This window comes from Lonchura striata, chromosome 2 (genome assembly GCF_050655825.1).
Source record: "Lonchura striata isolate lonStrDom1 chromosome 2, ASM5065582v1, whole genome shotgun sequence".
Classification (NCBI taxonomy): domain Eukaryota; kingdom Metazoa; phylum Chordata; class Aves; order Passeriformes; family Estrildidae; genus Lonchura; species Lonchura striata.
The window spans coordinates 109,775,629-109,801,734 of NC_140704.1; the positions used below are offsets into that span (position 1 = coordinate 109,775,629).

General features: G+C 37.8%; 1 protein-coding gene across 10 annotated transcripts in view; it reads left to right on the forward strand.

Annotated features, from left to right (window-relative positions):
- Positions 1-26,106, forward strand: part of GREB1L (GREB1 like retinoic acid receptor coactivator) — a 133,212-nt gene that overhangs the window by 71,668 nt on the left and 35,438 nt on the right. For 5 of the 10 annotated variants that reach the window (XM_021551539.3, XM_021551540.3, XM_085571992.1 and 2 more), the window contains 10 exons: positions 1,150-1,321; positions 1,594-1,791; positions 8,743-8,919; positions 11,575-11,751; positions 13,645-13,782; positions 17,084-17,221; positions 19,086-19,223; positions 19,558-19,677; positions 21,419-21,556; positions 23,342-23,527. In XM_021551539.3, the coding sequence (XP_021407214.2) occupies positions 1,153-1,321; positions 1,594-1,791; positions 8,743-8,919; positions 11,575-11,751; positions 13,645-13,782; positions 17,084-17,221; positions 19,086-19,223; positions 19,558-19,677; positions 21,419-21,556; positions 23,342-23,527 (1,579 nt within the window). In that variant the 5' untranslated portion in view covers positions 1,150-1,152. The remainder of the gene's footprint in view (positions 1-1,149; positions 1,322-1,593; positions 1,792-8,742; positions 8,920-11,574; positions 11,752-13,644; positions 13,783-17,083; positions 17,222-19,085; positions 19,224-19,557; positions 19,678-21,418; positions 21,557-23,341; positions 23,528-26,106) is intronic. The other 5 variants (XM_021551543.3, XM_085571993.1, XM_021551545.3 and 2 more) reach the window with 4 other exon arrangements.

Below are 26,106 nucleotides of genomic sequence, written 5' to 3' on the forward strand. Positions count from 1 at the left end.
TTTATACTTTTCTGTATGTTGATTTAGCTGGGGAAAACTTCTCTCTGTTGAAATAAATTTCTCTGAAAGTTCACTCTTTTGTTCTGAATGTTGGAAAAATTTAGACCGTTGTTTCTTTGGAACAAATGTAATTTGGTATAATCATCTAGCAAAGTGGAAAATTTCATATTTCAGTGAGTCTCCCTTAGCTCATTTTAAAACTTTCCATGGCCATTCTTCTACTACATGTTTAAATTTGAGTGTCTGTATCCCAGTGCTGGATGCACAAATATAACAGTCTTTGGGCTGTGTGATGCCATCCAAGAAGAAATTATCTACAGGTCTGTTTGTGCTTGAATATTTAATTAAGTTCCTAAGTTCATCATCAATATAAACAGAAATATTAATTGCTAAAGCAGGTATTTAAATTGTTGTTATCACTCTATGAGTGTAAAGCATAATTTCAAATAAACACATTTTACTGCATTTGCTGTATGTGGTTTAGAAGTTACTTATTTCTCTCTTTTTTTACACATATCTTTTGTTATAATTAGATCCTTTGATAGGTCAGACTACATGTAAATGGTAATATTACATTGAAGACAGGAGGTGAAGAGATTCTGAAAAGACAGAGAAATTGACCTTCCAATATGAGGAACAGCAAAAAAGTTCAAGTTACTTGATGTCTTTGTGTAATGTTTTTCTACAAATAATGGCATACTGATAAGTGAAAAGTTGTGTAAACATACTCTTTGGCAAAAACTGATGAAGCCCAAATTGATTTTTAATTTTTTTTTGTTATGTACCCTTCCATATTCTACCCTGAATATCCGAAAAAAACCCAAATAATAACGATTTTATCTAACCTCCATTAGTTTTTTTTATAGCAGGCAAGTTTTTGAGGCTGTTGAGCAGCTGTGTACTCAGAAGACACAGAGCAATGTGTTGGAGATGTACTAAAAGCTTAGTGGAACAGAAGGATGCAGTCTGCCAGATTGAGAGAGAAACGTGAACGTGTAGTGCTACTTAGAGATGTTGTTTGCACAGCATATTTTCTTGCTAACTTTATATCCCTGTCATGCATGATAGTAAGATCTCTGTCTTCATTTGTAAATTCTCTGTGCATGGACATTCCCATCCCCTTATCAGCTGTTTCCTTTGTGCTTTTAGATCATGGGGAATTCATATGCAGGGCAATTAAAATCTGCCCGTTTCGAAGAAGCTCTTCATAACTCCATAGAAGCTTCTCTGAGATGTAGCAGTGTTGTCCCACGGCCAATCTTCTCACAGCTGTACCTGGATCCAGATCAGCCTCCTTTCTTGCCGGAAGGTAACCATGAAAGTATGGCACAATTCAGTTGTTTTTCTGTGTGCGAAAAGGGTGGGGTGTGTTTTATTAAAAAAAAAAAAAAAAGAAAAAAGGCAGAAACTGCACAGCAGTTCACTCTGTGACAAAATCTGAATCTTGGGTATCGTTAAGGGGAAAGAATGGCATAGTGGTTATTTTAAAAGGTGATAAATGTTATATTAAAAGGAGATACTGTTGAAAAGTTTAATAAAAGGTTATTTTTATTTTTACTATATTTTATTATTTTTTGTATTTTTATTCTTCAGATGTGAAGCCAAAGGTAGAAGAGCTGGATAAAGAGTTAGTACATCGCTATTCACAAAATGGAAACCTGGATTTTTCTACCAACCAAACTGTTAATGAAATGGAAGATGAAGAAGAGGATGAAGACATGTCAGATTCAAGTAGTCCACCAATCCCATACTCGCAAAAACCTGCCCCAGAAGGGTCTTGCACTACTGATGGTTGGTATCCTTTTTTTTTACTGTATAATCTTCACTACTATATGATTCTAATGATAATGTGCACTCTTTGCAGTTACAAATTCTTCAGCTAGAAAGTCTGAAAATACAGTTTCTACTCAAAGCTGTAGATCTGACAAAATATGGATTGGAGGGACTTCTTTGAGAACATAAATTTTAATGTATCATTTGAAAGCAGTGTGGAGGACTGGCTGTGGCATATAATTAGTTTCTGAAAGCCCTTTTTTGTCTGTGGTTTTCACAAACGTTCACTGTCCTTAAAGAGGTTATCTGAGTTGGCATCAGTATGTCCTGTTCTCAATCTATCCCTGAATAATTCTCGGAAACATTGGCAAAGCTGGATTTAGTTGCTTCCATGGGTAGAAGGAAGAGTTTGGAGAAAGAAAATGGGGAGGACACTTAGTGTACTTTCTGCTGCTGAGGTGATAACAAGGTTGGTAGTGGAAATTTGTCTGTCTTGTCTTCCCTGTGTGCCTGCTGGCCATTGCTTCCTTACCCTGAGCTGTCCTGATTTGTTGTTGCGCAAGATGAGCAAAATTGTTGACCATACTATATTTGTTTGAGTTTAAATGTGTTAAAGAAAGAACCAGATAATTATGCATGTACCTACTTGGCCTAAGATAAATTGATATGATTAGTTCATCTTACCCCAAAATTGTTCTATTCTGAAGGTTTAACTTCTTTAAAAAAAGAAGATCAACTCATAGTTATCAGATGTGCTTCTTGTTAAAACATCTCCCTGCTGACTTCAGACACCTGAAAACAAGAACCGTTCCCACCAGGTCCAAATGTCCTTTTTGACATTTTATTCAATATCCCCCTGAATCATGAAATTCCTCGTGCACAGTTCATCAAAAGTTGTAATTTGCTAAATGGTTTGGCACCTTACTGAGGTATCTATTGGTTATATGAAGTGATAGAAGTAAGGGCGAATCGCTGGTAATTCTTTGGCATTTCTGAGGGGACGGGTGTTAGTGGCATGTGTTGTCATCTTGGCCTTTTCCACTTCCAAATGCAGCTCACAGGAGCATGCTTACCCTCTTCCCTGTAGCACAAAGAACAGAAGGGCTGGCTGGCTACTGTGAAAAGATGGGGAATACTGTTGGGAGAATTTGTTATTCACACAGAAGTGTGGTTTTCTGTTCTTTGAAGGCTTGTAAATTTGAAGGAGAAGGGAAGGAGAAAGTATAAAATTATGTATTCCTAGGAAAGTGTTCTCAGTTGAGGACAAGTATCAATAAAATCTGCAAAATCTCCTGTGGAGAGCAGGAGCAGTACCTTTTTCACTTCACATATTGTATGTATGTAATATTAAACTTAGAATGTCCTGGGAAAAATTGACCTTTCAGGGGCAGTTTTGTGTTTTGATGTTTATCCATAAGGCTTTTATGATTAAAGCACTCTAGAAGAAAGTTTCGTGTGTTACAGCTGCAGAATTTTAGGGTTGTTCATTACTCATTTTTAAGTTTACCATTCTGGGTTTATAAAATCTGCCTTACTTTTAGATGTTCTCAAGGAACCGATTTATGAGAGTAGTATTTTTGTATCTGGAAAAGGAAAGGAAAACAGATTTTTTTTTTTCCCAAATACTAATTGTTTAAAATGCCCTGGTTCCCAAACATTCACACTGCAGATCCTATCTCAACAAGATATTAATCTGATAGCTCATCTTTCATCTCATGTGTATGCCTTCCAGAGATGTAAGACAGGATCACTGCCATTGTTTGCATCCCTTATCTTACTTTTTAATTGCAAAGGTAAATAACATTATTAAGATGTTAAACAATACTGATAGACCATTTGAACTCACTGTATTTGAATACTTTAAACTGTGTATTCAGTTGCTTATCCAAGAGCAAAATATTGGTACTACAGCCTGCAGTTCATAGCTCTGCTTGCTGTCAAACCTATTTCCCACCTTTTGGATTAGGTGGGATGAAATCTTTTTCCCTTTAAGGCATTTGTGCTGTTTGCTTTTCCAGAATTCAGGATGTGTGCCATAACCGTCATATTATTTTCTGTGGTGACTTGTTCTTTTATTCATGGGTGCAGAAAGTAGATCTTAATGCCTTTAGTGCCTCACAAGTGAGTTTGTTGGAGATTCTTTCTCAGCTAGTATTAGATGTCTTAACTCTCTTCTTAGCCCACTGGAAAGAACAACTGTATTTGCCACTGAGCCTTGCTATTAGTCATGAAAGAAATTAATTTATTTTCAGGGGCTTTGGGGGTTTGTTTTGGTTTCTTTCCCCCACAACACAAATTTTTGTAACTAAAATTTCCATGATAATAGGGTTTCAAGAAAAATAATGTATTTGTTTTCATCCTGGTACCTCAAATAGCCAGCAAAATTCTTGCATTATCAAGAAGCTATTCTGAACCACTTGCTTGCTGTAGCTTTAAAAGAGGCTCCTTCTAATTTGTGGAATAACATTCTATGCAAGCTGTGGGAAACACAATAGTATCACCTTTCTTTTGTTAGCAAATCCTCAATTTACCTGATGCTTAAAGAAAGGCCAAGGTAGTTTCAGAAGCAATTAGGTAAGCAGGTACTTAACACCTGATCAGTTACTGTGAGGTTACAATAGCGAGTGACAGTGACCCCTAATTCATATGTAATTCCTGGAAGTTAATTCCTTATGCAAATACCCCATTTATTAGAGGTCAACAAGGGGCTGGTACCCCACATGGGAACTACTTCTTACAGTGGGGAAAGGGAAGACAGATACAAATTTCATTTTTAAGAACATTCTAGCACTTGTACTTGTTGACAGCTGTGGGGATACATTTTCAGGAAGATGGGACTGGGTTACTTTAAATGAAGTAATGTTGGAGAATGCAAGTGTGCTTCTCAGAAGCAAAAAGTAGTGAATTTTCTTTGAAAGAAATGCAGATGTCTGTAAAAGCTGTTAAGATTTTAATTTTTTGATGACTGCTCCTGATATTTATATATACTTTAATCAAAGTATAAGTGCCTGTTCCTTATTTGAAACAAAGCTGGGATCCTGTGAGAACATGCTGTCTGTTTGGTTTTTTTAGTAGTTCAGCAGTTCAGCTTTGGATTTTTGCTTTTTATAATTGCATGTTGATAAAAGATTTCACAAGGAGAAGCTGGTTTGGTTCACTGATTCGTATTTTCTTCTCTTTGTATTTAGATTTTTATAGAAGGTACACAAGTAAATTAAAGTGCCATTCTGTCTTCTTTAGAGGAAATGTTTTACTGCTGTTTGACATAGAAATGTAGGTGCCAGCACAATTATAAATTAATAGCTATGAAATGTAAATAGATTTTAAATGTTCTAAGTCTTAGACATTGACAGCACAAGTTCATCTAGTACCAAGATATTATGTCTTGTCTTTCCTAATGTGGAAGTTATTATTTCTAACAGATAATTAATTACCAATGCAAAAATAATGCAAAACAAAACAAAAAAAATAAGGTTGGGGTCTCCGTGGTGCTTGCTAGTTAGAAAAAGGCAATGTAACAGGGAGAGGGTTAATCCTGCCTTCATCTCCGCACAGTCAGTTACTTGCTTCCAAATCAGTATGTTTTGTGTGGAATTTCCTCATTCAGTTTCAAAAAGCAGCAGAAACTTAAAAGAGTGCTTTTCAGCCCTAAAAGTCAAGGGAAAGAAGGATAATGAAGGGCTCTTGAAGTATATAATCTACATGTCTTTGAAGGAAAATTCAAACCTTTTACTGCACAGGAGCAGATTTGCATCCTTTCCATGTCTGCTGGTGGAAGTAAGTCCCGGCTGTACCTGGCCAGGCTCTCAGCCCTCCCTGCTTCTCCTGTGGCAGCTGTTCAGTGAACAAGAGAAAAGTTCATGGAGGCTTTTAGGGTCTGTCTGTGCTGCCTCTCTCCCTGCCCACCCTCTCAGAAGGGGAGCCAGAGGAAACCATTTGGTGTCAGCCCTGTTTATTTTTCTCACCACCTCAGAAAACAAGGTTTTGGCAGTCGCCTGTGAGCTCTGAGCTGGTGGCTGCTGTCTGCCGTTTCTGGTAGAGGGCTGGAGATTATAAAGGTAGTGAATTTCAGCAAGATTTGTGAAGTTCAGGAGCTGGTTGGATGACATCGGTGTCCCCAAACTTAACTACCCCGGGGCAGCAAAGTAATTATAGTTCTTTTCACAGGCTGAACATCACAGAGGCATGTGCTGGTCAGCCAGGCTACACATGCATACCTCTCTGATCCAGAGATGTCGCCAACCAAAGCAGAGGAGGATGCCAAAAGAGATTGTGAAAGGAGGGAGAAGGGGGGAGTACCCAAGGGGTCTGGGAGCACTGGTTAAGTAAGAGATGATCCTGGGTGTAAATCATAGGTATTGTTTGCAGATTCAGTAGGATACAGCATTTCTACAGTCCTACATATCCTAAATTATGGGAAATACTAAGTATATTAAGATCTACAGCCTCTCAGCTGAGAACCTGCTGTTCCCATGATAGCAGGCTGGTACTGAATTGTGCTTATAAACTTGTTAAGATGTTTTTTTCTTAGGGCTCTTCTGTAGCTTCTCCCTTGGGGCCTGATGCAGAATGGTGACAGACAGGTGCTTAAAGCATAGCTGAAGTCGTTTCACTCGTAGTGCAGATAAAGCTGAGTCTTTCCTTTCACCTGGGGTGTTGTGGGCACTGCTTCACTTCACTGGGACATCAAAACCCCCAAGCACTCCAAGGGGCTCAAAGCTTCCCATGTGATATTCACTCTTCTCAATGTTGTGTGCTCCTTCAGAAAGCGAGTCTGTGTTGACACACAGCACTGACAACATTGCTTGTGCTAGTATTGCTATTGCTAGCAATTCCTTCAAAAACCTTCTGTTGGGCTCTATTTGTGCTTCTGGGCATTTCCAGAACATTTTTAGGTAGAGACTGGGTTGGAAGCTAATTGTGTACAAGCACGGGTTTAAATCTTTGTTGAAATCTTACTGCACTTGCTGTTTCATAATCTTTATCTACAGATTTCCTGTTTGCCCACATTGTCAGCAGTGGGTAATTTTTCTGTTTTAAATCTAGATGTAAAGTGGTATTTTCTAAGCATGTCAACTACTCAGATTTCACTGAATGCCTAAATATTTAAGGTCAGTTTTGAAAATTTAGGATTTAATACCCAAGTGACATATACATTTGAATAAGTAAATTTTATTTTGAATGTAAGGGACTTTTCCCCTGGGTTTATCTGTGACTGTTTCTTTCTAAATTACATCAAAAAGTCTAGATAATACTTAGCCTGGTACCTGGCTTTCTATTTGACTATGATCAATATGTTTAATACCTTAAGAATTTAACAGATTAAAATCAAATGGCACCTAATCAGAAAAGAAGTAATTGTACTTTAAATATGCAGATTTAATGCTTCTCTCCTAAAACATACATACGTTTTTATCGGTAAGTTGTTGATATAATCCACTGATTCATACATTAAAACTTCAAGTGTTTCATTTCAATTCATTGCCTGGAAAAAGGTGTGTGTGAGGGGTGAATCCAAGCTAGCTTTCCATGAGCTGCTGCTGGAACTGAGCTGGTTGAAGAACTGAAGAAACCATTCAGCCCAGAACTGGTTCAGCAGATTGCGAGTGTTGGCACAAGACTGAACGTGTATTGGACCCTGTTTTCAGCAAGCTGCTGCTTGTGAGGAAATTCACGCAAGCTGATTCTGCGCATTCCAATTTGTACTTGCTCTGCGCCTGCTACAATTCTGAGATAAAACCAAAACCCATTAACTTCCATAAGTTTTGCTGATATTGCTATAGGTTTTGGCCCAGGAGCCAAGAGCACAGATATACATATCAATAATAGCTGAGGTGGCTTTTGGTTAAGCTGTGATCACATTATGTTACCAGATGCTTACACAAGGTCTTTCTCCGGGATTTTTTTTTCTTCCTTAAAATTTCTGTGACAATGAATAATATTTACATGAATAATAATTTAAATCAAGTGTAAGTAATAGGTATTAATAGCTATTGCAGTAATTTCAAATTTAACAGTCATCTTCATGATTATGATTTTCTTTATTTATTATTTATTTAGCCTGGACACTGCTTTGTGTTGCCTTCCTAAGCTTTTTGTGTGACCCACTCTGCTACCTGCTCACTGCAGGGCATAGAACAACAGAAACACTCTCAGATCCCCATTTTTGCCCACTTCTGCTGCTTTACCTCTACACTGGTTAGAAGCCCAAGAGGCAATGTTATGTCCTTATTTTGTGGGCATATGTGTATTTGAGTGGGGAAAAAATTTAACTGGGGGCTTGAGAGTCATGCAGTCCACTGAGACATCAAGAGACTCAACTGGAGACGTAGCAAAAACATGATTCACATGTCTAAAACTAGTGCATTATTTATTTGATGGAATTTCTAAAATGTCTAGAGAATTTAAAAATTAGATAATTAATTATTTTAATGCAATAAAATGATATTTAGTGGCCACTACAAAACTTCAGTCATCAATTTTATATCATTCTTTTGCCTTACTTAATGGTGTTTGTGTATCAATGCTAGCCTTCTACAAGCAACAAAGACAAAATAGTTTCTCTTGAAAAAACTGTAAACTAAAGCTTGGCAAAGAAAAACTAATCTTTGGTATGTTTTAAGAGCTGTTTTCTGATACTAAATCACAATCTTATCCTCTCATTTTGATTGTTTTTGAAAAATATGGTTTCAGAGCCATTTGTTTTCTAATGTTTGGACACTTACATTTCTTTTATGCCTGTATATGTTCAGCATACTTAAAATAATGTTATCTATTGCCTCTGAAACTCTCAGATAGTGGTTCTGGTGAGATGCTATCTCAATTTCCTCTATTCCCTTAAAAAGGATATATTAAAACTCCAGTTACAGCATCAAGTTGTGAAGCCCATTTGCTTTTGTAACTGATAAAACAAAGAAAATTAAATGAATTCTTCCAAAAAGTTATCACTTGTTTTGCTTTGTTTTGTAGGTTTTTGTCAAGCAGGCAAGGATTTACGGTTAGTATCTCTGTGCATGGAGCAAATTGATATCCCAGCAGGCTTCCTGTTAGTAGGAGCCAAATCTCCCAATCTTCCTGAGCACATTCTAGTCTGCGCTGTTGACAAGAGGTTTTTGCCAGATGATCATGGAAAAAATGCACTTTTAGGTAAGAGATCTTTTTTCCTTTGTGCCATAATAATTCAAGGAAAAGAAAGCCAGCTGTAAATTATCTAATGCCATTTCAGCTAATAACCTTCTATTAGAATTATGTTGAGGAGAGGACTGACTTCATTAAATCAAATTTGTAGATGAACCTGCATTAAAAGCCTGTTACAAAACAAGTCCCTGATTCCACAATTAATCACAATTGGATCTCTTAGATTTCTGTGTGGGCAGAAGTCAATTGCAGCCCTGGCATTCTAAATGTGAGCTATCCATATATTCTTTATCTCAGGTGGAGCTTACAGCATTTTCATTTTAAAAGAAATACGCTCATGCAAGTACTGAAAATGAACTATATAATTTAATTTTTTTTTATAAGGGATGATTTCTGCTCTTGGCTTCACCAGGGTCATTGTTCTCAGCAGCAGTTCTAGGAGTAGTTTGCTTCCCAGTACATAGGGACACCCTGCCTGGCATTTCCCAATTATGCCAAAATCTGTTACATTTACGAAGTTTAAAATTTTAGTACAACAATGCCTCTTGGTAATTGGAGACAGGACTATTGCACCTAGATTTACTGCCTAGGTCACTACTGGTACATATTTTAACAAGCTAGTAGAAGTGATTTAATGTACTTTGACTCCTCTAGCCTGCTTTGAATTTACTCTCTCATTTCTCCCTTTAGCCATTGTTATCCCTAGGATATATTCAGAAAGACCTTTCAACAGGAAAGAAGTTACAACAAAGGATAAATATCCTGATTTAACTGCATTGCTCAAATTCTGGTCCAGACCAGCAATATTTTGTGTAACTATTGGAAGCTCTGTTATGTGCTTTAACATTGCCTCTCCATTAAATCCATTTGATAAATCCATGCACATTAAACCTTTGGGCCTAAGGCAGAAATGTCCCTAGCCTGAGTTAGATAGAGGCGTGGTGTGATGTGGTGTGATGTGCCCTCACTGGGTATGACTGGAGATTTGGGATAACAGGGTACACTTCAGGATTCAGAGGAGCTTCTCCCTCGCTAAGCAGAAGTGTCAGGAGTTGACCAGTAAGAACTGTTAGGCAGATGATGTTTAAACCTGATTAAATGTGGTACTGCTTGTCTTTGTTGGTAAGCCTCCCCGCCCCATCCCAGCGTTGTATCCATCCATCATCTCTGGTCTCATTTGTTAATGGGCCTGGTGACTCACACCGTTGCTGAGATATTGAAGTGCCTCAAGGCTTCTCTAACTGGCACCTGTGAGCAAAGAACTGACTCAGTAGCTCTGAGAGACCCTGCTTACTCTTTCTGAAAACTGTGGAGATGCACCAGTAGATCCTGTGGGCTGCAAGGGAGTAGAGAAAGAATGATTCAGTCCCGGGAAAAAACAGGATGAAGAAATTTGCATCTTGGCATCCTCATCCAAGGTGATAATGAGGTGCAGTACATCTAAAGACAATGGCCTAATTATTAAGAGTTTTATGGATAAGGCATTTTGTCAAAAACACTGAATATCTTTGTCATAAACATGTTATTTTGGCTGACAGGTGACTGTAGGAACCAGCATCCTCCACGGTGTTTGTCATTGTGGAAAATAACAATAGTAGTAAGAACAAAATATTGATTCTCTTACAGATCTTGAACTTATTAATAAATGGAAAAAACCCAAACAAACAAAAATAAAGCATTTCCACTAGGTATTAATCTGCTAGCACTTTCATAAATCATTAGTGATATTCCATAGTAAATCTGTTTCATTAAGGGTTGATAGCAATTCAGAGATAAGTGGCATGACAAGTAAGACAACAGGGCTTAATTGTTCAGCATTAGATAATAGAGGGCTGATTCAAACAATAAAGATTTTAAGGCAGACCCATTTCAGAACGTGCCCTGTGCTTTGTTCTATGAAATGTTAGACTGGTGTCATCATTATGCCAGATTCATTAACATAGCTCTGAATAGCACTGGAAATCAAGGCTGCTTATAATTCTTAATCTAGATTGTATCTTCCAGACCTCAACTCAAAATTTCAGCCCTTTCTGTGAAACTTTGTTGGGAATGTTGCAGAAAAACAGCCTTTTCCCTAAATTTGTTACTTTCTTGAGAAGTTGTAGGTTTTTTTAACTATTTTGAAGCACTCATAACTTTGGCCATGCAAATCTTGATGTCAAGTGATTGCTTTCAAGACTGTAATAAGATGTAAGGTTCAGCTTAGTTGGAAAGTATTTTGTGTAAGAAGCCTTAGGGAAAATTTAATTTATGTTAATTTCAGTCATATGAAATTGCTCTGATGGATTAGCCATTGTTAAGAGAGAGATGTCTGCATTTTGGAACCCATGGTTTTTTAATACAGAAAAAACAGCCTTTTTGTTTTTCCTCATGGATATTTCTAGTGTGGCAAACCAGTTCTTCCCCTATCAAGTATTTATTCTTCTCTGCACTGAGTGGAAAATTGGTGGTAGGATTTTGCCTTGAGTCAGTACAGCCCAAAGAGATGTAGGAGTTTCAGAAGAGCTAAGACTGACACACATGTGCTGTGTCCACAGAAGCTGGCTGGGTGGAGGCCTCCAGTCCCCTGGAACTGCATGTGCAGGTAGATTTAGATGGCCTTATTCCTAGCACACAGTACAAGACATTTAATCTATTTATGTATCTTCTGCTTGCTTCTTCCAGGATTTTCTGGGAATTGTATAGGCTGTGGAGAAAGAGGATTTCGGTACTTCACAGAGTTTTCCAATCATATCAACCTGAAATTAACCACTCAGCCAAAGAAGCAGAAGCACTTAAAGTACTACCTAGTAAGAAGCTCCCAAGGTGTGCTGTCAAAGGGACCCCTTATTTGCTGGAAAGGTAATAAAGGTGCCCAATCAGTTAGGGATAATTTATGCTGTTAGGCGTGATGTTGAATGAAAACTTGAAAGTTGCTGTTGAAAATGTATGTATTCAAAACCAACTGCTTGAAGGGAGAATTCTCACTGATTTCACTGAAGTTTGGATTTTGACAAAGAAGTCTTAATAATAACCATGTGATTGTAAGCCCTTTTCTTTCATCTCCCCATACTTTTGGTGGCAGCCCTAGATCTTCCCATATTAGTGTGTGCAGTGATCTTGGTAGAAGAAAAGAGGCTACTCAGTTTGTTGATTCTTTTATGTGCCTGGAGCAAGGTGACTCACAGCCAGGGCTGCAGCTTAGGTTTTCCGCTGATATTCATCTTTGCAGTCCAATCTGTCTCATGCCTGAGGATAGCTAGCATGCTGTAAGATTAAGAAAGCTCAGGGCACAGATCTCAGGGAAAGAAAAGACTTGGATGCTCCTGCCATTTGCAGTGTTTTACACTTGGTATTACCCTCTACCACAGAAGCCTGTGCGATATTATGTGCTACAAGAGGGTACATTTGTGACCCTAAGGGAAGGTAGCCATGGGGTCTCTTATTGGAGGATGCGGGTTTTTGGAGCTAGAACCATGCAAACACTCAAGGAAAGAGTGGTTTACCCTCTCAGTTGGTTTATGTGCAGACTACCTGACCTTTTCATTTTCGGTCTCAGTGAAGACAGAGTTTGATCTGGTCCCTGTTGTTCCAAAAAGTTGATGTGAGGAGGGGGGAAGCTCTGTAGGAGAACTGACAGACATCTGAGGAGTCACAACCTCATGTGAATAGCAGCATGACACCAGAAAGAGATGGTTATCACCGAGCTGTATGAGTGATTATAGTTTGTATCAGTTAGTGGTTCAAAAGGATCCTGGTTTCAGCTGCTTTTCGCTGTTACAAGGAAAATTAACTAAATTAACTACTGCTTTAAAGTGCATGTGGCTTTTCAACAGCTTTTTTCACAAAAATGGCAAAAATATTTAATTTGGTAGTGAAATTCTAAATAAAGACAAAGGAAGCCTTATTTTACTTCTGGAATCTTTTTTTCTGAAACCCCTCCCCAATGCTCTTGCAATTGGAGTTGGTGTGTGTCCTGGTAAATGCAGTCAGGAGTAATGTAATTGTGCAAGAATCAGATACTGGTTTCACTTTTGGTTATATGCTAATTGCAAGCGTTCTGAGCATACATGAAAGCTTAGAAAATCAACCAAAATCAACCTCATGGGCATTACTTTGATAGGTCCTATCCCCATATTGCTGCCATGCATCTGGTAACCTTTCACTCTTCACTTACATTATAGTTCTAATTAGAAGAAGAGTGCTTTTAAACACTTAAACCCTTTTCTTAAAACAAATCATGATTAGATCTCAGTTTTAAAAATGGATTAATATGTGATTTTCAAGGTGACTTTTTCCTCCCTCAACTCAGTTTTCATCCAGACAGACACTAACAGCGCTGAGATCTCCCTGAAGGTTTGTGGAAGCATATTAAAAATCTGGGTTTCAGCACAGTTTCTCGTTTTAAAGGGCAGCATATGACGGTTTGTATACAGGTTGTGCCACAGAAATAGCTAAGTGTTTTCTGGGACATGTCCAATACCTTCCAACCTCTTGGAAGCTGTGATCTGAGGGCTCTTGCCATTTTGCAGCATCTGGTCTGTATTTGCCTGGCCCCCTGAGTGGCCCCCAGGGAGGTTTTCTTAGTTAGAAGGCAAAGTTGACAAAACTGCGAATCTGTATTTTCGTTGAATGCTGCCATTTGCCGCTGTTTGTTGTACGTGCTCTGTGTATGCTCTTAACATTTTGTCATCTTTTGCCACCGTGTTGCTGAACTTTGCTGCTGGAAGGAGGCCTTGTTAATATGTACTGTAGCTGCTTCATTTGCAGAATGTAGAAGCAGGCAATCATCTGCTGCTAGCCTCTCTGCTAAACCAAATCCTTCGGTGTCACCGTCCACGACCCCAGAGGGTGGATCAGCTAATGGATACAAATCAGGGTTCACTCAGACAGGTAGGAGCTGAAAGTGCTGTAAAGATAACCATTGGGGGTGGTAAGTTAAATCAGACACTGGTGGGTCAGGGATGCTGTAAACAACTGGGTATTTACCTTGAGCCATGTATAGATTACACTGGAGAGGATGCCTTTCAAAATTTGCTTTGGCAAACATTAAGACCCAGGTGAGGCTGAAGGTTAGATTAGTCTCAAAACAGCAATTGATGTAAAAGCATTAAACGATCTTTTGATTAACTTATTTGATTCTGTGCCTCCTTGTCTTTGTTTCATTAATTTTTTTTGTGCATCTCAAAAAACTTCAAGTACATGTTTGTAGGGAAGTGTTTGCTTAGTATATAAACTAGACTATTTGTCTAGAAAATGAGAATAATCTCCTTTTAGGGAGAGGGGACCAGATGTTATTTTATTTACTTGCTAATTTACTTTTTATTTAAATTTTAATGCACGCAAAGGTGTACATAGAATTGCAATTTCCCCATTTGCATACAGTGAGCTAACAGATCTCACACAACTAATCTAGAAAGCTATTAATGATACCCTTAAATAAGGACAAAAATACAAAAGTCAAATAGACATTGACTGACAAAAAAGCAGTATCTTAATATCACGTAGCTGTTTATTTATTGCAAGTAGGCAAAGCGCTTTTGTTTGAGCTTTCTTCTGCATTGCTTTATTGCAGCTTCAGCTATGCTGTTGTATGTGTGTTTTTGTGTTTGTGCTATTTCTTGAAAAATTAAAAACAAGAGAAAATGGCCTGTTAATTGTTATTAATTGATGTGAATGTCCAAAAACACATGTCTCTTTAAAGGAGTATGAAATGCAGACAGAAAGCAAGATGGTTAAAATTCTTTTTACACCTAGAAAGTTTGTCAAAAGGATTAATAAACAAAAGCTGAACACGGGCATTCATATGAGATTATAATCACTGATTAGTATTTTCAGAGGCACTTCCCTCAGGTGGTTACCCCTGTCTCTGTTGAGGAAGCTAAATACTTTAGGCTTTGGGTAAAATTAAATGATAATGTGGTTAAAACACATCTGCATTTCATTGCATGATCCCTTGGCTTCCAGATCCAGGCATGAGAACTGAGCAGATGCATGAGAACCTGTTTATTTGTAGCAACAAGAATTCTAATATTTACACAGCTTTGTCTTCTATTGTATCTGCCAAGTTAATAGATACACCTTTTATATATGGCTTTCTCCTTATCACTCCCAACCATTTTCAGTCTGCTTGGTGTTTCTGTGTGTCAGTGTTTGTACTCCTAGGTCATGCTCATCAAAACCTTTTCATCTCTTACTGTTATCTCCTAGTGAAGATAATGCCACATACATACACTTGGATCCCCTGTGACTGGGAGAAGGGGGGAGAGCACCTTTTATTCAGTGGCATAAATTCTGACATGTCACCTATGATGGAGGTCTCTCCTCTCTCCTCTCTCCTCTCTCCTCTCTCCCCTCTCCTCTCTCCTCTCTCCTCTCTCCTCTCTCTTCTCTCCTCTCTCCTCTCTTTCTCTTCTCCATAGCTCTTTCCATAGTTTGCAGTTTGCTTCTTGGTTGTTTTAAAGCAGGACTACTTATTAGCAGGTCGTTTTTTGCAGTTCTTTCCAGTTCATGATTAACTCAGACCCCTTTTTTTTCCTTAGAAGTTGTGTAAATATTTCTGGTGAGCAGTTCAGTCTCTGAGTTCTATAAGATACATGTAGGTAGGTATGGGTATACAGTATCAAAAATACAATTTGGGGCAGACACTTGAGAGGAGAAAATTAAATTAATGTGTTAAGCAACTAGAAACAAGGCTGTACAAGGGAAAGAAACAAGGCTGTACAAGGGAAAGAAACAAGGCTGTACAAGGGAAAGATGGAGAATTTTAATAACTGGTATTTTAATAACTATAAATCCGGCATAGGTAACAGAGTAGTGTTTAAACATATACCAGCCACATCCACATTCACAGATGAAATTTCAAGAAAATGGATTGCAACTAGAGATGGGGGGAAAAGAAATCCCCAAGGCTTTTGGACAGTTCACTTTAAAGGAACTTTAACACTACATATTTGCTACATCATATTTAATGACAGACCAGCATCTCCCTCCAAGGGCCCAGACCTGGTGGTCTATTTTGTTAGCCATTCAGTGTATTTCCTATGAACGTGGACAAGATTTTCTGGTAGGGCAGCAGCAACAGAGGCTTCTGCGTTTGTTCTTCATGTCATTACTCTGTTTGGCAAAGAAGAACTTCCTCCCACCCTCCTCCACCAAATGGTGTGTGGTCTGATGGTGAATGTGTTTGGCAGATCAAGTTGGTCTTTCTCTTCTGTTTTCTTTAGCTGGCTGTTTTAGTAGGACATCTGTAGGTGAACTTAGCCTCCTTTGCCTGCTTGTTGCAAACTACTTCCTGGACTGATGCTGACTTAATATTCTCTCACTCTAGTTATAAGAATTCAGCCTTGCCAGTGTATCAACATCTGAATGCCAATTTTTTCAAATAAATTGCAACTATGAAATACCTGACGTTAAAGGGACTTGCATGCTGAGAGGTTTGGAATCAGTTTTATAGTGGACAAATATTAACATTTGTTTGTTCTTCAGTTTATCCTTCTATAAAATAAAATTTATACGTTTTAGCTTTGGTAAAGTGCTCTATGTAGTTTGTTAATTCATGCGAAGAGTTTGGGCTCAAATATCCTTAATTTTTTACCCAGTTTTATAAATGGGCATACACTTTTTATTGTTTTACAGGCAGTAGTGCTGTAAGGAGGCTGTGTTTTTTGGTTTGGTTTTTTCTGCCCTTAGTCAAGCTTAGTTGTGTGTGACAGAGATTCAGTATCTTGTTGTTGAAAATCTCAGGTGATGGAAATTCCACAACTTCTTTTAGGTAATTTATTCCAGTCCTCATTCCCTATGCTTGCTGGCTGCAAGTTCCATAAGCTCTTTGTCTTAGCTTCCTCATGTGAACCATGAGATAACTGCATTTACCTATCCCATGAGGCTATTTTGAGGAACAATGAGATAACCCTTTCTACAGTTAAAATATTTTTTGAGTGTGTGTAAGTGCAAAATATTGTGGAAGAGATCAATCATGGGTTCAGTAGATTCTTCTATAAGATTCTATAGAAACACCCTGCTAAATGTTTGTTAAAACTCTGAAAAATACATGGTAATTACTTAGGAATGTAAACAAATTGTTTGCAATTTATGCAGAGATGAGTTTTGATAAACGTGTGTGTAATAACACATTTTATATATATATATATATATAAATTTTAATAATTTATTAAACAACTTATATTCTTAGATTCTTCAGTGTTCAGTCCAGCAAAATCACCTTCTGCTGCTGTTAACTTAAGTGGAACACAAGACCCATCCCGAAACAAGAACATCGTGAAACCTCTGGCTCTGTCAGTACAGCTCGTAGGAAAGGCATTTGCTGCAGGTATGGCTTTGCTTTCCAAAACACCTGAGAGCCAATGGAATCATCAGCTTAACAGCCAAGAAAAGAGAATGTTATTTTTTTGGTGGAAAAGGGAAAGGAAAGCATTCAATAGTATTCTCCAGAACTCTCATATTCTTGCAGTCTTTGGCAGAGAGATTTCTGCAGTTAGTACTGTCCCCAGACATGAGCCACACCTTGGCTTCCAGATGTAGCATCCTGGTAGGAGAGCAGTGATACCTCTCTCTGCACTTCCCAAGATATGTAAGAGAACATAAATGTCACCTCTTGATATCACACTGATTCCTGCCTCAGTAATTGAGAGTTGTGTGCAGTTCTGCATTTCTAACAGTTATAATTCCTCAACATACACTTAGTGGAATTTAGTCTCATTTTAAGGAGTTTTCATATATATGCTGTTTTAATTGCTTATTTCTGTATTGTGTGTTTAATGAATTATAACCCTCAACTATGACATCTAAGTCCCACACTGACACTCTGTTGGGAGAACCTGATTTTTTTTTTACTTTAGGTGGTTTATCTTCAAGCAATAAAAAAGAAATCATCTTACTTATTGCGGGACTGTATGCTTGAATAAGAAAATATATCAATTTATTTGGTTTATATATGCACATGAGCATATATATATCACTTTATACATGATGTATTACTTCTGCTATTTATTGCAATATGGTCTTGGTTATGGTACACCACATTAACAGTTCTTTATGCAAAAATACCTTTTCCCTCTCCATATTTGTATGATTTTATTTTGCACTGAAATTTCTTCCCAACTTTTCAATCACTTCTGTAACTGACTCATGTTCACCATATCTGCCCATACAAAATTGTTGACTTAGAGTAGAAATGGAGAGCTTACAATGGGTGAGTGAAGTTACTCATATTTTGTAATTGGCCATTGTGCCAGAATTTACTTGGATGTCTGCAGCTGGGGAGTTGCATTGTTTTAGGCTACATACCCACATCTCTAACACTTCCAGTTGCAGCTGCCATCAGCAAGCTGCTGCACCATCTCCTGATGTTGCTCCCAGAATATGTTCTTGGGAGCTAAATCCTTGTGAAGCTGGCTGATATCAGCAAGGAACTGGAGTTTCCACTGGCCCCCATGTTGGCAGTTTATGCCATTTTTTTTCTTCTGCAAAAAATGCGTTCTGAAAAAGAATGAGAACGAGCTCAGATGAGTGATGGTAATTTCTGGTGATCATCCATTGCTGTAGTTTAATTTTGTGTGGATATAGTGGGTCCTGCCAGAGTGTCAGGCTTGCTGGGACTGGAGGATCACCTTAGGCAGAGGTAGCAAAATTAAGTATGGTTTGCCTCAATAATGCTCAGGTCATGTACACTTTGCAGCAAACTGCCTTGTCTTCCCCTGCACAGTGTCCTTTGCTAAGGCTTTAGATGAGAGCCCTGTAGTGAATTACTGTGTGTAGCATGTGGATGACTGGGGGAAAATTATGTAGATACACAAAAGTGGCTTAGAAATCTTTACAAACTGAATTCATTATGTATATTTAAAAAAGGAAATAACAGCATAAGAAAATATGTCACAAACTTCCCAATAATTTTGTGTGTGTGTAATTTTTTATTCTATTTTGATGGGGCTTCCTTTGCATTTTTTCTTCCACCTATCCCTCCTCACTTTGAAATCTGGACACCCCTCTTCAAGGCTTGGATTTTGCAATCTGAATGTTTCTCTGCTGAGTACATTTCATGCTTTCCCTGGAGTATGTTTTCCTCAGTCACGCATCTTGCCCTGTTCTTTTGCATCAGTGTGTGGCTGTATTATTTTATTTGTTTGTTTTCAAGATTGTCTAAAGCCACACACTCTATATTTTATTATACTCAGCTCCTCTTTCACTGCGTGCCACGGATGTTGCTAATGGAAACACTAATGGGGGAAGAAACAATGCATTGAGTACTACAGTCTCTCGGCCAATGCCTCAGTCGACATCTCCAAGTCCTGGCTGTGCAGCTGGAGATCAAGGTAAAGAAAACCTCTCAGTTTTTTTACTCTAAGCTGCACTGGATGTTGAGCTTGAAATTTGTGATTTTGTTCTTCCGATTGTAGCTGTTCCTACAGTTCAGTCTTTACAGATCCATTTGCTTTTTGGCATGACCATTAATGATATAATGCTGGACATTTTAACACGGGTAACAAGGTTTTTCACATCACAGTCTGGTTTTATGTAAATCTAGGTATGAGCCTCTGGTGCTTTGCAATGTGATACCCGCTCAACACCAGTGTGAAATGGAGTGTGGGCTGGAATTCGATCATTTGGAAGGATAGGGTGTAAAATCAGTGTTTGCTTTCCTTGCAGCTTCTATGTCCAATTCTGGACCACCAAAGAAACGTCACCGAGGATGGTCTCCTGGGTCCCCAGTCCCGCCTCCTGCTTTAGCAGTACCTGTTCCTACAATCCGACCTTCAACAAGAACAGGTAAAACTTGAACAACACTGAGATTTCATTTGTTAAAACGGGAACTCAGCCAGCCCAGCAGCCCTATCTGCACCTCTCACATGTTGCACAGCAAACAGAACTGATCTTGTGGAAGTATTCAAGCACACCATGGAGAGTTTTTCAGGTGCCCCCAAATAGCACATATGATTGCTTGGTCCTGGTTGTTGTAATCTAAGATGCAACACAGGGAAAGTAAAACTGCTGGGGGAGAGAGAAGAAATGAAGAGGCAAATAATATTATTAAATTATTAAATTAAATTTAATTATTATTAAATTAAATTATATTATTAAAGAAATCCCTGGTCTCTCAAGTGTAACTGAGTTGTTCTAAAATTGTGCAGGTGTATGGATATATTAATATATTTCAAGGCTTTTTCATTAGCCTTCACCTTGACTGTTGTGTTTCAGTCTGTTGTGGGATGCTACAGAGCCTGTACACTCCGTTTCTGCATGGGAAAACCAGCTTTATATAATTTTGGCCTAACAAAGGACACTGATACACTAGCTGATCTTCAGTTAAAAGCAGAAAGTGAGGCCAAATGTTAGTTGTGCATGGAAAAGCTGTAGGAGTTTAATATCATGACATGAAATAGAATTAATTATGAACACTCATTTATATCCATGTCGATATCTCTTTATTCATAACTGTTAATAAAACTGTTCACTATTTGTGTGCTTTTCAGTTGTGAGATTTAGCATGTTTTCTGAAAGGGAATAAAGAGTTATTTATTCTTCTTTCTATAGAGTGAGAGAATAAGCATCCAAGGAATGAAAAAAAAACATTCATCAATATGTGCAATGCATTTTTAACTCTGCTCTTGAGGACATGGTTTTAAGATATTTTGGAATTATATTTAGAGATATTCATCATAGGAGGAAGGGTTACATGTAGTCCTGGCCTGCTTATCTGAACACCTCAAATTGCAGCTTTTGTCACTTTCTGTCTTCAGAAACCTGTTGAAGAGACATGATATAAGGCAATTTCCCCTTCTTGTTGCATTTGTCTCCACTAATCTGCTACCTCTCTTGTGTACTCCATTTTCTATGAGTCTTTAGTAGTACTTTTTTCTGTTGGATAAAGATTCCCCTGGTAAAATGTATGCATTCAGTCATCCTGCCTTTGATGTTTTTCTGTTGATGGCATGGTTTGAAAAAGTGGTTTTAAACCACCAAATGAAGCCTAAGAAACTTGTGAAGCAGGCCTTTCTCTGAAACCTGATTTTGGATTACAAAATTCTTGCACTTGTTTTCCTTTACTTATAAAAGCTGCTGTTACTCTTTCATGAATAAAGCCTGATTTTTATCCTTGTAGCAACTATCTAAGGGAAGCTTTGAGATTTTGGCCTGCTTTTCTTTTTCTTATCTATATATATTCTAGGTCAGAAGTTGAAGCAGTTTCTTCCCTTGTATTCAGAGGCAGTATTGGGGGTGCCCTTTTGGCTTAGTACTTGGCTTTGTTTAAAGATGTGTAATTCAAGCCTGTGTTTTGCTCTCTCATCAACAATACAGTGATGAGAAAAAGTTTTATTTTAGGGGTGGGGCTACAGGAGGATATAGGCTCTTCATTTAAATTACTTAAAACTATAGCAGGAAATGCAGAGACCTTTTGAATTTTATTACAGTTAGTGATTTGCAGTATTTTTTTTCTTATTTGTTCATAAGGCCAAATCACAGTATGAGCCTTTTAGTAATGGAAGTCTCTCTTTTCTTTATTTTATAGAGCCTCTTTTGTCAGTCCCAGTTCCTCAATCCATGTTAACTGGAATTTTACAGCCTCAACCCATCCCAGCAGGGGAGACTGTAATAGTTCCTGAAAACCTGCTGAATAACTCAGGAGTCAGACCAGTGATTCTGATAGGTAAGTCTTACACTGGGGAATCAAATGCTGCATTTTGTACTAATATACACTCCCTGGGACAAAGGGGGGTTTATTTCTTTTTGTTGGTTCTGGCATTCACTACAATGCAAAGCTGGTTTGTCACAGATAGCTTCCTTTAATTGCTTAATATTTAAAACTGAGAGTCAGGCAATTTCTGGAGAACCTGATTTGCAAACAGGTCACCACTAGGTCAAATTTATGCTGAACCACTGGCCAAATCTACGTGTTATACAAATAAGATTTTTGTAAACGCCAAGAAGAGAACTTTTTCCAAGTAATGAAAATAGCTTTCCGGTATAAACCACTTACAAACCAAGCAAATGTTTCCTGCAGCATTTTTAGTTCAGATATTGAAGCCCCAGAATTCTATGTGAGAACCAAAAAATTGATTTGCACTGACTAAACAGAAGTAAATCATACTAACTTTTTGTCATTTATAGTCCATAGTTCTTGTAAGTAATTGAGATAACAGATCAGGCTTCAGGCTTTTAAAATCCTTTAGCTGTATAAAGGACTTTGTTAACCCTTAGAAAGACATTGCTTTAAGAGTATGACTTTTAATATGACTATGCCTTTCAACCTGAGCTATTTGGGCATAACACATTAAAAAAAGACGGGTCAGCTAGTGCTGCCAAAATTTTGATGAGTATTTTTTTTTTTCACTGTATATTTCTTTTTGGTCCAGTATAGTATAGATGGTCATATAAAGCAGCTTTGGAATCAACAGAGCATGCCTGTCAATACCATCCGTGAAATAATTTACCTGAAGGAATGGAGAGGTTCTCCAAGTCCTCCCTTGCAGAGATCATTTTAATACACACAGTTCCTGGAGAATTAACAGGGCCATCTAAACCAGTAAATCTGTCAAGGATAGGGTTACGCTTCTGGTTTGTTTTGCTTAGCGTTGTTTTCTGGAAGCCGATTATAAAGCTCTAGCGTGGTGCTCTAATGGTTTTCAGAGAAACACTTCCTTATTAAAGATGAGGGTGCCTACAGCCATCAGCTTAAGTGCAAATTGAATGCAGCCCTTAGGCTCTTGGAGAGCTGCCATTAAGTCCTCAGTTAGGCTAAACGTTAGTGGCCCTGAGAAACAGTGTCCTATTAATAGTACAGAACCAGATGTACCCAAAAGGATGGATTTGGCAAAATCTCTGTGGAAATGCTTCTTTTGAAATGAAAAACATTTTGAAGGAAAATAAGACTTAGCCTGTGCTCATGTGCTTTACATTACAGAATAGCATGTTTAGTTGTTGATGTTTATTTTACCTGTTTATGAGAACAGAATGGGAAGGTGGCAAGAAAAGTGAAATCAATCACAGCAATACTGGTGGGCTGAATCAATGCTAATGTGACTTCTGCTGCTTTTATAATGTTAAGATCAATGTACTTTTGCTTTCATTGATTTTTCTTCTTTGTACACTATATTATGAAGAATCTGTATTTAAAGGTCAGGGTAAGACCCAATTAGATAATATTCTCATCTGTATTTGGATAACAGTGGTTACTACCCTGCTGGATATCATGCAGTTAATGTTATTTCTTGCAAATGTATATGGTCACTTGTTGTAAAACACAGCAGAGGATCCCTGTCCTATAATTTATTTTTTAAGCTATTATAATGTCAAGAACAGTCATTGGCACAATGTATTTTGCCATACAGCTTTAAGAAGATGTTTGGAAATGTATTATTGTGTTAGATTTAATGTAATAGCAAATTTTATTAATTTCTTGGTGGGGGGGGGGGGGTTGTTTCTTTTATCATAGGCTATGGCACTTTACCTTATTTCTATGGAAATGTTGGTGATATTGTTGTAAGTCCCTTACTGGTGAACTGCTACAAGATTCCACAGCTGGAAAACAAGGATTTGGATCTCTTGGGTTTGTCCAGCAGTCAGCTGCTAAGTGTGGAGAACATGATACTTTTAACTATTCAGTATCTTGTCCAACTAGGTAAGCAATTTGTCATAAGTACTTGGTTTTGTCTGAGACTGTCCTTTTTTCTTCATACCTTCTTTATGTCCCTTTTAGGGCCAGTTTTCTGGCTGCTTTTGTGGCTGGAAGAGGCAAGTGGCTCCATCTAGTGAGTGTGACTTTGCCACTTTGTTCCTGAAACGTAAGAAGTGAAGTGAATTTAAAGGCTGATATTGCTTCTACTCTCCATATGGGGATTGACCAGGTCACCTTTGTGAAATGGATTTGCAATGCAGATAACTCATTTTCTTAGGGTATCAAACCATCAGTTATCACAGCCCTTTCTAAGGACACTTGGTCTGCTTTATTCAGTTTTGTGACAAATGCTGGCAGATGTGTGATGGTTGTCATTGTTTTGGTGACAGCACTGTTTACATGAAAACCGCATTTGTTATTCAGACTAAGGCAAGTGATTCAGTGCATATCTCATTCTTGTAAATGTTTTTGAAATTGACTTTTTGCTAGTTTGAGAGGAAACCAGTGAGCCACATGTTTTTCTATTATTACAGGTCCAGTCATTTTCCTTACCTTAGAATAAAAAGAGCAGTGGTAGCAGCAAGGTTTTAGAAGTTAAAAACTCAGGATAGTGTTGGGAAACTTCCATGGCAGTCTCACCCTAACTTTTGTATTTGAAAAGATGCCACTTACCATAGGGGAGTGTGAAGTTACTTTTGTGAAGAGCACAGTGCATCTGTAATACCTAATGGCATGAAATATGCAGGTGTTCCAAATACAGCACAACTGCTGATAATCTTACAATTTGGGGAGCAAACGTGCCCCAAATGTGCTGGTTTCACCTGTGAGTGCTTACACTTTGCTCCAGTTCTGTAAAAGACAGGAAGGAAACCACTTTCCATGTTGTAATACTCTGTATGTGACTGGTTAGCTTTGTTTATAATTTTATGCCTCACTAGTCCATTGGATACCATGTTAGAAGTGACAAACAGTTTAATTTTTTAGAGGATGTTTTTCTGTTACTTTCTTTCAGTGGGCCTAAATTTGTTATTTGAGATTTTCCTCTTTATTGGAAAGTTTTTAGAGTGTGTGTGTTAAAAGAAGCTGCTTCACACAATTCTGGATTGATAGAGGCAGCTTGCAAATTTGTAGCCAGCAGATAATAGCATTTCCAATTAAAAATAAACTATTTATTGAAACCTGTGAGTCAGTGAATCACGCTTCATGAGCAAGTGTAACTTTAGAAGGATAAAGCAAGTCTATACTTGCTGAAAACTAAAGGAGGCTTCATGCAAAGCTTCTGTAGCAGAACTGTGTTTATTGAGCACTGTGACTTCAGCATAAGGCAGCTCTCTTATTAGCAGGTGTTTAGTTTGGCTTTTGTTCTTAGCTGGGCAAAGCTGAATAGTTTCCTATTTGACCTTATGTGGAGATGTGTGCCAGTACTGTAAGATGAAAGAGCCTAATGAGAAGAAAAGCAAAAACATTCTGTAGAGGTGGGGATAAAAACATGTTGCTGGTTTGAATTTGGCTGTAAACTTAAAACTGTTGGAATTGTGACAGCTGCACCAAACTGTAGCCTTTGTCCCATGTTGTTAAATCAAAGCAGATTAGAGGTGTTTGGAGGGTGGCCAGATTCAAAAGTTTTTGACAAGAAGAGACAAATGCACCTATAAATTCACAATTTATTAATGTAAGCCTTTTTTTAATTGAGAAAACAGGACTAAAAGGTTTTTCTTTTCTCCACCGTATATTGCGAAAGAGTAAGATAAAGGCAAAGATAAAAAAGCAAGCAAAAGCACAAGAGTCTTGCCTAATTTTTTTTCAGATCTCACTACTTGTATAAAATATATTTGCAGATGACTGTGATCACAGATGATAAGAATATTATCTATGGAAGTGCTCCTTTTTTGGGAAAACAAAAAAAGGATATAGCTGAGAATTCCCATCAATTTTCTTGTGTAATTATAACAACATTAATTGTAGGACGATGCTATTGTGTATTCAGAAATCAGCTGAACAACTCGTGATGATATTACAAATCAAAGTAAAAAAAACCCAAATGCATTTCTGATGCTTTAAACCTTCTTTGAAGACTATATGTAGTTAAACGTGGTTTTGAGCTGTAGCATTGCTATAAATAAATTCTACTGACTGTGATAAAGGAATAAGTAAAAAAAGATAAGGAAGTGTGTTTGATTTTAGTGGGGTTTTTTTTGTCTACCTCCAGGACTTACTCGGATTTCACATTTGTTATTTTTGGCAGCATTCATGGTGAAGTATTCTCAAGCTTTGTTTTTACACATCAGAATGCCCATATTTGTAGTATGGGTTACATTCCATCATCTGTAATTGTCAGCTTTTTACTATTGCACTGCCATTTCTACAAAAACAATCTCAGTCTATGCAGTGCTAAGGTGTTTTCATTTTGGTCTGTGTTCTGGCTGAGAAAGATTTCTGGACCCTTTGTTATACCACCTGTTTAGGATTCTGAAATCATTCTCCCTTCTCTCTTGTTGTGGTGCATTTGAATAGTTTTGACTCTATATTTTGTATGCTGTGACATGATGTTTTGTAGTTTTAATGTCCAAATGCACATCCAG